General features: G+C 35.8%; 1 protein-coding gene across 2 annotated transcripts in view; it reads left to right on the top strand.

Moving 5' to 3' along the window:
- The window catches only part of LOC117120528 (proteasome adapter and scaffold protein ECM29-like), a 38,795-nt gene that overhangs the window by 2,487 nt on the left and 23,649 nt on the right, over positions 1-12,659 (top strand). For both annotated transcript variants that reach the window (XM_033265541.1, XM_033265540.1), the window contains exons 2-10: positions 1,781-1,911; positions 2,828-2,944; positions 4,598-4,716; positions 5,908-6,063; positions 6,450-6,621; positions 10,875-10,972; positions 11,084-11,125; positions 11,913-11,991; positions 12,082-12,198. In XM_033265541.1, the coding sequence (XP_033121432.1) occupies positions 1,781-1,911; positions 2,828-2,944; positions 4,598-4,716; positions 5,908-6,063; positions 6,450-6,621; positions 10,875-10,972; positions 11,084-11,125; positions 11,913-11,991; positions 12,082-12,198 (1,031 nt within the window). The remainder of the gene's footprint in view (positions 1-1,780; positions 1,912-2,827; positions 2,945-4,597; positions 4,717-5,907; positions 6,064-6,449; positions 6,622-10,874; positions 10,973-11,083; positions 11,126-11,912; positions 11,992-12,081; positions 12,199-12,659) is intronic.

The following is a 12,659-nucleotide window of genomic DNA, read 5'->3' as shown; positions in this document are numbered from 1 at the left end:
GAGTAAACAGAAGACGAACACATTAATAAATAACTCTTTTTAATTCATAGGCAATAGCATTCAAATCTCTTTTGGTAGTGTGGTGGTCCTGTTTTACTAAAACATACTGTGTACTTTATTTCAATCATATATTGAAGAAAAAGGATGCAAATACTTAGATTTACATTAAATAACTTGTGGCCGAGTTGATTTTTGGCCGAGTTGACTTGTAGCCGAGTTGGCAGAAGCCGAGTTGACTTGTGGCCGAGTTGACTTGTGGCCGAGTTGACTTGTGGCCGAGTTGACTTGTGGCCGAGTTGACTTGTGGCCGAGTTGACTTGTGGCCGAGTTGACTTGTGGCCGAGTTGACTTGTAGCCGAGTTGACCTGCACCCGGCCAAGGCTAGGCCTAAACTAACTAAAGCTACAGCCTACCCTCTACTACTAGCCTAACTAATCTAGACAGGCTAGGCCTGGGCCTAGACCCTAGGCTGGCATGACTGTCTACTACTTAGAGTTTTGTATTTTTGTAGGATGCCAGTCAATTCGAGCGGATGTCATTCAGTTCGAGCGGATGCCAGTTCGAGCGGATGCCAGTTCGAGCGGATGCATTTAGTGCAAACTATAACCAGGGCGAATTTATCATCGCCGTATTCTTGTATTCGTTTGTTTTAAATGCAAAAATGCTCTGATTACTTAGGTCCTGAAAGGTTTTTAGTACTATTTGATAATTACTCCATGTTTGAATTACAGTCTTGACAACTCCTAGGACTACCAAGATGGCCGCTAACAAGTTAAAACTATAATAGAATTGCGCACTTTTCAGCTTAAAAAAAAAGAAAGTGTATGTTTTATTAGAGTGCACGAGAAGCACACACACAAGATGAGTGACCATTATTTTTTTCACGGTAAAGAAAGTGGGGTGGCTAGCTACCCTATTCACCACCCCCTCCTTCCCCAGATCCGCCACTGGTTGGGGTTCTCTATTTAAAAGCAAATTATATTTGTAATTGAGTTATGCTACTCACTTATCTATTCTGGAACTGTTGTGTGCCCCCTTTCCCTTTGAAAATGTCAAATTTTTAGCTCAAAAATAGGAAATTTTGAAGTAATTCGTAAAACTCTCACAGGTTGTTGTTTGCACAAGTGGATTTTCTTCCGCTCAACTAGCATCCGCTTGAAAAAAATTCCGCTCAAATTCGCTCGAATCCGCTCGAATTGGCCTTCTCTCGAAGTGGCATTCGCTCGAATTGACTGGTTCCCTTTTTGTAGTGTATTTTTAGCAACTTCCAGAACAAATTTCATAGTTCACTTGTTTGATCAATCACAATAAAATATTCTTAATTCTTGATTGTAGTATATAATATAAAAATAAATTAATATTTATGTATGTATAGGCCTACCTAGGCCTAGGCCTACTACTAGAGGCCTAGGCCCCTAGGGTAGGCCTAGGCCTATTTTGATTGTAACTTCTAAAACATAAAGGACAATATATTGAAATGAAAAAGTTGGACAAAACATGTATTTAAGAATAAAAATTTTTTTTTTTTCAAAAACAGAAGCAAAGTGTCTTTATTTTTTATTTATTATTATTCTTTTGTTAAGAAAAATATTTAACTGCTAAGAGTAGTAATATTACTACTACTACTATAGTAATAATACAAACATTTTTTCCTTATACATACAGAATAATGTGATGTAGGTCTTGGTCTCATTTAAAAATGCTCATTTTGTTGAAATGCTGGGGAAATTCCTTAATGTTTATTGTTTATATTTCTGATAGAAAATTTGATATTTTGCAGCTTTGCTTGATCGTGTATTTCTACGTGTCGGGTCCGCAACCACTGATGAAGAACTTGAAAAGTTTGTCAACAGATTTCTACCACCAGTTTTACTCAAACTTGCAAGTAAGCATGAAGGGGTTCGCAAAAAGGTAAAATGTCTTAACAAACAAAATTGGGCAAGCAACAAATTTTATAGTATTGACGTCTAGTATTGATAATTAGTGATAGACCCTCTAGCTCAAAAGCCTATCAACCCAGTGTTAGGAAAACAAAAACAACATCATTGAGTATAAAATTGTAGAATATTGTTTTAATATAATATTTGTGTCATTGCATAAAGAAAAAGTTTAGACATCATGCTTTGATAAAAATGTATGCAATAATACCCGCAGTTGGCAGGCAACAGGGATGGTACAGATTTGGATTGGATTTTATGATCCATAACATACAAGGGCAGATCCAGAATTTTTTAAATAGAGAGTGGGGTGTGGGGGTGGTGGGGAAATCAAATCATCAGATTAGGATGTGGGTAGCTCTAGCGCAGGGATGGGCATAAATGTTGGTCGGAGGGCCAAAGTGAATATTCGATTTAACACCGAGGGCCGCACCAAAACTTTCTAGTTTCTAGTGACCTTCCAAAAACCTCCAAGCACTGCTTTTACACCACTTTATTTTGAGTTTAGTGTTACTTTTTACATATGATCTGTGTCGGGCCGTGAAAAACAAGGTGTTTTCTAACCAATGTTGCTTGGCGGGCCGCACACATAGGGTTTTTAATTTCTATTCGCAGGTCGTAAAAAAATCGCCGTCGGGCCGCATGTGGCCCGCGGGCCGCACTTTTCCCACCTGTTCTCTAGCATAACAAGGGGACCGGAGGCCCTATTAAAACTTTTTGTATTGGTATTCTTTTTTATTTCCAATTAGAATGGCATTGATATGCATTGAAATTTTGTTTCCATTCTTCCTGGGAAAAGGTGTTTTACAAATTCCTGTATTATTATTACTATTATTCCTCTGCCTTTATTTAATAATAATAATAATAATAGTGCCTTTATCTTCCCTCAGGTCATACAGTTGCTGGCACATGTCAACAAACGATTGAAAAGCAGGCCACAGATACAGTTGCCAATGGAAGCTCTACTTAATCAGTATAAGGACCCTGCCAGTAGCTCATTTGTCACTGTGAGATGTTTACATTTTTTATACCTTCTTAATCTTATGTTTTAGTTTATTAGACTTTTTATCTGTTTGTTTGTTTGTTTGTTTTTTTTTGCAGAATATCTGATACGGATAAAAACGGAGAACAAAATATCTATTATAGATTCCTCCAATACTAATTTGTAAATGGATAGAGAGTATTGATGTCTAATTTGTGAATACTTACTTGGATGAACCGATAAAAGCCAGATCCCAAATAGAACTTACCCATGAAGAATGATGGAATCCTCTAACCCAGGCGTATATAACACATCAACATTATGTAATAAGCCTCATATGTGTTATTAAACATACTTTGGAAAGTGCCAATGAATTAATATCAACATCATGAACACCATGATCATTGTAACAATACTGTAGGCTACAAAAAAATGACTGTTACCCAGGCCAGATTGCTCCATAATTGTGTAAATCTACTGTCAGCTTTTTATTTTTTCAAACATTTATAAACAGGCCACTTTTTATACTTTAATTATTCATTTTGATACTTAAACAATAAAATTTAGACCAGATGTTACAATTTTACCAGTCAAAGTGCATGGGAAGAGTGGTGGAACGTATGGCGCTGATCCTAACCTTAGGCCAATAGTATTACGAGTTCTCGTAATCTCGAAAGCTCTGATGAGGGCAGTATAATAGAGGCAGTAGAGTATATTGGCCCTAACAGCTGTCCATACAAAAATCATCTATTAATCAATCAGCCGAGTGTTTCTAGAGCTCCTGAGGCAGTAGAGTATATCTGTCTCTTATACACATCTAGATGTGTATAAGAGACAGGGCCTAGACCCTAGGCCTAACAGGCTAGAAAGCCTGCTAGTAGTAGTAGTAGGTTGCCTGGACGTGATGCCTAGGGGGCCTATGATATTTTACCATCGATCTTGTACCCGGAAGTAAACATTTATATGTACAATAAATTACCGGTAATCGCCATGGCTTTAAGCTAGGCTGATGATATAAATACTAGGGGCCTAGGCCTAACACTAACAGGCTAGAAAGCCTGCTAGGCCTAGTAGGGCTGTCTCTTATACACATCTAGATGTGTATAAGATATTTTTATATCTTTATTATTTCTGTCTCTTATACACATCTAGATGTGTATAAGAGACAGAGAGCATATTGGCCCTAACGGCCGCCCATACAAAAAAGATCTAATAATCAATCTGCCGAGTGTTTCTAGAGCTCCTGAGGCAGTAGAGCATATTGGCCCTAACGGCCGCCCATACAAAAAAGATCTATTAATCAATCTGCCGAGTGTTTCTAGAGCTCCTGAGGCAGTAGAGTATATTGGCCCTAATGGCTGCCCATACAAAAGGGATCTATTAATCAATCAGATTAATCAATCAGCCGAGTTTTTCTAGAGCTCCTCATAGGAGCTAAAAATTATATCATAGCAACAGACAGACCCTTATTTTGAAATATCTCTGTGCTTTAATTAAGCAACAAAACTATTTTTTTGTGCTTTATTACTATTAATATTGAACTGTTAATTAGAGTTATAATAAGTTAATATGGAGTTGACCTCAATTTACCATGAATAGAGGCATGCACATTTCAAATTATGAATTGGCTTGTTCTCAAGGGCTGAGTTGACTGAATATTTCTGTTTTTAAATTTCAGAACTTCACAATTATGTACATGAAAGATGGTTACAGTCGCTTACCTGATAAGAAGAAAGGTCCCCTTGTTGGTTCTCTTATTCAATGCTTAGAAGATAAACCAACACATCAACAACATCTGTAAGTCAATATATAATTGTGTATAGTAAAAGAAAGTAAATTCTTGCCGAACCACTAGGACCCATTGGGCTGGAGCTTATCCACAGTTTCAAGCAGTGTCAAGCGGATAAGAGTGTGATACTCCCCTGGGTGGGATGTTATTCCACCGCAGTTACTCCCAGAAATTTGCTGGTACCCATTGATAGAGCTGGGTAGACTGAAGCATAGATAAAGTGCCTTGCTCAAGGACACAGGTGAAATGCGAAGGATTGAAACCCCAACCTCGAGTTTGGGAAACCAAACCATTTTCCATTGCTCCATAATTGTGTATAGTACAGTAGAATAATGTTTGTAGCTGACTGCTGATTGGTTAGAATTGATTACTAATTTCATGATGAGATTACTAATCTCAATGCATAAGTTCTTATTTTGGGGGTGGTGGCAGGACGTGGGCTGTCTCTTATACACATCTCCTATCAACCCAGTGTTAGGAAAACAAAAACAACATCATTGAGTATAAAATTGTAGAATATTGTATTTAATATAATATTTGTGTCATTGCATAAAGAAAAAGTTTAGACATTATGCTTTGATAAAAATGTATGCAATAATACCCGCAGTTGGCAGGCAACAGGGATGGTACAGATTTGGATTGGATTTTATGATCCATAACATACAAGGGCAGATCCAGAATTTTTTAAAAAGAGAGTGGGGTGTGGGGGTGGTGGGGAAATCAAATCATCAGATTAGGAGCTGTCTCTTATACACATCTAGATGTGTAGGGGCAACACGAGTATAAGTGTTAGTTATCAGGCATCGCTCAAAATCTCTCGGATGTATAAACGATGACAATTTATGGGTTTCAAAAGCTTATATTTATTTTGAAGTCTACTAATATGTTAAAAATACCTATAATTTTTCTTCTCCACGAGAATGTGCTGTTTCTCCCCAACGGGTGGGCCAGCCCTCCCTGACAGCCCCCTCTGTTTTGGACTTCACACACCTGATGAAGCTGCACCAGTGAAAGCCATGCTGCCTCTTCAACTACCTTTCCCTGTTGCTCATTCTCACACAGCTTCGCAATTTCAATTAATTTGGTTAATTGAAAGAAGAACTAAAAATTATAATTACAAAAATAAAAGAAAAATGTGTACTGTGAAATATAGTACTGTAACTATTTAACTTAATAATTGCATGTTGTTTTTATCATAGTCTCTTACAGATGATAGTCTCTGCTTTACCTTATATTGAGTTGCCGAAAGATGTTAAAAAGAAAGAATCACTATTTGGATTATCAGGGAAGCATGATATTGCCAATCTGTTGTTGGATTTCATGCTTGACTACCTCCTTCTTCCATACACATTTAGGTAGGATATTTAGTATAACAACTGATTTTTATTTTTATATCTTTATTATTTTTACTGTCTTTTTTCCCCTTAACATGCATTTTAGTAGAAGTGGTCATGTCTTGTTTTTGTTACTTTTTGTATTATGATTATCATTATTTACGCTATAGTTATCATTATTAACACCATCATCATTGTCATCGTCATCAGCACCATCATCATCATCATTATTATTCTTATCATCATCATTGTCATCATCATTGTCAATGTCATGGTCATCATAACTGTCACCACTTTCTTTACTGCTGCCGCTACTGCCACCATCATATCAACAAAAACAAATGGTCATACTTGATGTATCCTTTGCTTCCTGTGCCCTGAATCAATCTTTATGTTTTGTGTTGCAGTGTAGTTACACCTGAGAATGCCACAGTAGGTCTTGGTGCACCAAGACCTGCTACTGCTACTGCTGGAGATGCCACAAACACCCTGAAGCTGAACATACCACCAGGCCTAAGTGCTAATGCTCTAAAGAAAGTGATTGGAGACAGAATTCCAGAAGCTCAAGATATTGAATTGGTAAGACAATTTATCAGGTATACCACTTGTGGTATTTTTAATCTACAGCATCAAATTTGGTAATCTTTAACCAACTTGAGTTGTAAACAAACTTGGTATTTTGTAATAATAATAATGACAATTACTGTTTTGTAAATATGTGCCTGAATAAATCAACTACAGTAGAACCCCTCATTTACGAACCCCGATTTTACAAATTCCCGATTTTACAATTGAAAATCATGTCATTGTTGTCATAAATAAAGTTCCTATTTCCTGTAAAAAACACACACACATGTCAAGAATTAATTATTAGGTGCGTGCTGGAGTTTATTCACTCAGTCTTAGAAAGGTTTGTTGTACACTATCAGCAATCTCTACTACAATACAAAACGCAGATAGTGCCCTTTGATTACACTGACATTTAACACGGCGATCATACTTCATGTCTGCAGCCGTGAGAAAACTCCGGCCAATGCGTAAATTGTTGGCATATCGATAGGCGCATAATTTATTCATCTCTGGATACACCTCCCTCATCATAATTGAATGCAGCGTTCCGTAAACTTTTACAATACGGCCTATTTGCAATTCCAGGCACCAAGCCGCGGCCTGGCAGCCCAGCCACGCCAGGGACCAACATACCAAATCTTGGCAAGAACTTTTGATCATGAAGCCTCCATGTATATACAATATTTTGACATCATTATCTGTTCTCTCAGTGATAAAATTTCATTGTATACAAATTAAATATTTTATTAAATAAATAATACCGTACATTTGTGTTTCCCAATCCTCCTCCCCCCCCCCCAACAATTGGTTGTTCTTCCTATCTACCATGATTCAACCAAACATGGTTCAGCTACACACGTTATAGCAGGGCCGTAGCCACGAGAAGTGAAATGGTCAGGCTGTGAGCGAAGCGCGAGCACTGCTGATGATTGGGGCTAGGGGGCCGCCAAGGGTCCCAGGTCGGGGTTCAGGGTTCCAGGGCCATTAAACTGTTATATTATTGTAAACCATTAAAATGTAATATTATTACATTAAGCCATTAAACTGTAATATTATTAACTAAGACCAATCAACACATAACATAAAACATGTACATATCAAAACTATTATGTTTAATCTTTCGTCGTCGGTGCTTGCATAAAACGTGATTTGGATCTAACATGATGATATTGATAAACAATCGAAATTCTCTGTACAATTTTATGCTAAACATTTATGGAGTGGACTTCCTTATGCCTTTAGTGTTGCTACACCTGTCCTTTGGAACCAGTTACCAACTGACATAAGAGAAGCTACAAGTCTGAATATATTCAAGTCAAAGCTCAAGAAATTCCTGTTTTCTTGATTTGCTGACTGCTGACCCGAAACCTTCACTTAGAAATTCTGGGAATAGTTTAACAAATTATTTCAGTTAGCTTATTTTAGCGTATGTAAGTGTAGTATAAGATTATAGTGTCCTGGGTACGACGTTATAAACTGCATCCAGTCGAGTCGTCGGCGACTAATTCCAGCAACCCCATCTGGTGGTCTTTAGCGGCCGCCGATGGGAGAGTGGATGGACACCCAGCAGCATGAAAAAAAAAAACTGAAGGGCGGATGAACTCCTCGGAGCCAACGGCCAACCATGCTTTAGTTTAAGGAGTAGGATTTTTAGTTCCATAAAATAACATAAACTTTTTTCAAAATGTCAAACTCAAAGAGCTCAATCACCAAGCGCATAGAGGCTTTTTCGCATGATGCGCTATACAAATCCAACTATTATTATTATTATTATGTTGTGGTCATATTAGACTGTAATATTATTATTAAAGAAGTCCATTCAACAAACAACATAAAACATATACATCAAAGTTATTAGGTTAAAGTTCTCATGTCGGTGCATGCGCATAAAACATAATTTCCTAAAATTTGGATCTGAGATTGACAGACAAAATTCTCTATACTATATATAGGCCTACTAATTTAAGGAGTGGACTTCCTTGATTTAGGGAAATATATATGTTTATTGAGATACACAAAGTTTAGTAGGTTAGAAGTTTAAAGGAGAGGACTTCCATGCTGTGGTCATATTAGATTGTACATTATATTCATGCACCGAAGTAGAAAGTTTAACTTAATAATTTTGATGTTTTATGTTGAATGGTTTATTTTGGGATATATGATATTTATATAACATTTGAGAATGTACTGCATATAAAATTGTAGTTTCTCTATATAATAATTTGTAATCTGATTGTATAATGCTGCCTGTTTTTATTGTATTTTATAAATTTTTATGTAAAGCGTATTGAACAGTATTCTGAAAATGCGCTATATAAAATTATTATTATTAAAATCTTAAATTTTACATTTTAATCAGCAATCTATCAGAAATACGGGGATTGGTTATACTGTAAAGCCTTCAGAACCCCTGCAGTACTAAAACTGGGATCCAACGGGCAGTGAATATTCCATTTTGGTTTTAAGTGTAGATGTTTTTTACATAATTTTAATTTTATTTGAATTCTTTTTATTTTGTATGATTCATATGTTATATTTTCCACAGATAGATGAATGCCTGAACTGATATTTTATGGGTTTCAGATTACTTTCTATACAAAACAGATATTATAAAAATCATCTATTGTCCGACTGTGTGCATTAAACATTTGACGACGACGATAATGTCTCCAAATTCCCAACACTTCACATAAAAGGGGCTTTAATTAATCTTGCACAGCTTCCTCCTCATCATCATCATCTTCTTCATCATTATAATTATTAATTGTCCATAGCAAAGTAGGGAAAAACTATGAATTCAAAGTGTATTCAATAATAGACGTCTCATAATGCACGAAGTGTATTTTAAAGAATCTAGAAAACAAAAACTTTTCAAATATCTAAAATTTATTTTCCAGCGACAAAACAAGCTAGCTCTCTTCTCATGACTCTCCCAATATGGGAACCCATCTGTGCGATAGCCAGGGTAAACTCTGGATCCGCACTTGACATGTATTTAATGCTTAAAAAAGGTATATTTATTTATAGAAAATAATGTTGCATACTAGAACTATCAGGAATAAATATACAGATAAAGGCTCGAGGGGGCATAGACACAAAAACCGCTTATAACTCAAATAGCACACATCATCTAGCACTTTAGCAGCGTGTGCAAGCGACGCATTAGCTGTAACAATGAAGCGGCTTTATTAAAAATTATTTTCTCCATTATAAAACCTCTCTTTGTTATTTTTTTTTTCAATTTCCAGACGGCTTCGCGGCCCTCCAAAAATGTTTCGCGGCCCAAATTTGGGCTGCGGACCACAGTTTGCGGAACCCCCCTAATTATAATGGATTTTATTTATCAAATTTCACAAACGTTAATCTACCATTTCATTATTTCCCCCATAAAATAAGGCACTGACACCCACCTTTTTTTTTACCTTTATTATTCATTACATAAATGTTAATTTAGGCGTAGAACAATCATATTGCTAAAAAAAAAAAATGTCCAAGCACTGTGTCTACAGCCAATCAGCGCTTTCCTTTTAAAAAGTTGTGAACTCCTGGTCTCCGGGTTATTCTGTACAGGTATTACTTGACGCCACAAGCACATAGATCGAGTGAAAAACGTTGTTGCGTCACTTGCCCTGTTGCGGCGCCCGCGGGGATGTGTTTGTTCGTAAGCTAGAAGATAAGTCATATACTGTAGGTCTATTATTGCCTAAAAAAAAAAAAGAATAAAATTTGTATACACATTAACAAGTATGTATGGTACTGTACATTATTGTGATTGTTATTTTGAATTTCTTTCGGGCGCAAGTCTAGCCTAGCCCAGCCTAGCATATCGGTAGTGTAAAGACATAGGAATTTCACACAACCCAGATTTTACTTACGAATGATTTTTTCACGAATGCCTCTGGGCCCGTCCCGTACGTAAATGAGGGGTTCTACTGTATTGCCATTTTTTTTTTTGTTAAAATCAAAATACAAGGGCACTGCATGCATTGCTGATCCCATACATTTGTGTTAATTTTTATTTGTCACCGTTGTAGCCACAACACCTAGACAAAGTTTCACTAATGTCTATTTTCTGAATTCTTACCTGGATAAACTGATATTTTCCAGTTTCCTTTTTAGAATCTTACCTCGGAAATAATAGAATTGTCCATCCCAGCCATATATAACACAGCAATGTATTAGTTTAACTTGAGTTTTAACTGATTGTTCATAATTTGAGTGTTAGTGTTGTACTGACGTATTTGTTTTTCTGTGAACTGTAGAGGAAAGTAGGTATTGTGAAGTTCATCAGTGCTGAGATCCTCCCAGAGAAAGATGTAGCTTGCCATCTGATAGTAGCATCAGCTGACACCCGTTATAAGTGAGTAGCCCCGTAATATGCTCTTCCTAATTATGTGTCATATTTATGGTAGCCTGATATTAAATTTTAAAGTATAATTATATTTAATTATCAATTTTTTATAATTGTCAGAGTTGTAACAGGAGCAGACATTGCAATTAAGCGTTTTCAAGGGTAAGTTCACATCATTTATATTTAATTCTTTGATAAGTCTTAAAGCAGAAATTTCAGTATTGGGCTGTGCCCACTGCTATATGTTTTTATACTTGAACTTAAACATAGTTTGTTCATGATTTCTTTTTAGTTTATTCTTAAATATGCCAGACACTAATCATAATGATTATCATTGTAATCATATTCATCACACCATCATACACGTTGTCGTCGTTGTTGCTGTCATTGTCGTCATCTCCGCTCTCATCGTCATTTTCATCAACATCATAGTCATCAATCATATTTATCACATCATCGTCAACATCGTCGTCATCATTGAAGTCGTCATCTCAACTGTCATAATCATAGTCATCAACATTATCATCAACCATCATCATTGACATCATCAGCATTATCATCATCATCATCATCATCAACACTGTCATTATCAATATCATCATTATCATTAACCATCTCTTTTCCATTCCAGAATAAATTGCTTTCCAACGCATCCAGAAGTTATTTCACTTTATTCAAATTCAAGTACCTCACTTGTAACAATTCTTGGCCAATGGCCAAATTGCAAGTTACAATTACAAAAGGGAATGCAATAAAACATATAAAGAATACATTAAAATGGAAGATAATTAATGTCATCTTAATAAAATTATTATTATAAGAATTGACATTAACAATGAAATTTAATAAGAAAAAAACTTTTAAGGTTTTGTCTGTGCTGCTGTTCCAATGGAGGTTATTTCCTTCAAATAATTATTGCTAAATAGTTCAGGTTGCTTTTATCTTCTAGTGAGGTAAATTGGAATGATGCTGCTGTAGTAGACAAACTCTACACTTTATTTCTTGGCAATAAGGCTACTGCGAAAGTGGTGAGTAAAAAAAAAATTATATTTAAATGATATTAAAATTGATTATGTTTATCTGTGCTTACAATCATATTAATTTGAATATCTCTTCAGGCAAACATGGTAGCTGATAATGTACGTCAACCCGTAGCGACCAGGATTAAATTGAAACTGTTTCCGTACCTGCTCAAGTCAAGGGAGGCTACAAATCATACACAGAACTTACTAAAGGTTTGCATAAATCATTTGGTTATGAATATGTACATTTATTTTGATTATGTACACTATGATTATGATGTTAAAAATTGATTTAAAAATAATAACCTGTAATATGAAAGTGAATATAGCTTATGATATTACTACACAAAATAATTATATTATATTTTGTGTATAATGAAATAAAAAATATATGCCATAATTCCCTAGTTTTCAAACCCAGACCATGGATTGAAAATTGACTGCCAGTTTCTAAATTTGGACCATGAAATATGAAAAGTTTAAAAAATAGTGTCATGTGAATTATCTGATTTTCTAGCATAGTAGTCAAACCTCTCTAAAATAAGCAAAGATATATTATACAAATATTGACTGCTTATGAGGGGAATGGTGAAATCTATTGCCCCGAGATGATGTGGAGATCGTAGCCAATCTTCCAAAGGCCAGAAGTATGACAGGCTACGGTCTCCACATCA

Source organism: Anneissia japonica, unplaced genomic scaffold (genome assembly GCF_011630105.1).
Source record: "Anneissia japonica isolate Jap-2015-1 unplaced genomic scaffold, ASM1163010v1 scaffold287917_len653891_cov171, whole genome shotgun sequence".
Taxonomy (NCBI): Eukaryota; Metazoa; Echinodermata; class Crinoidea; order Comatulida; family Comatulidae; genus Anneissia; species Anneissia japonica.
This window is presented reverse-complemented; position numbering and strand designations above follow the sequence as displayed.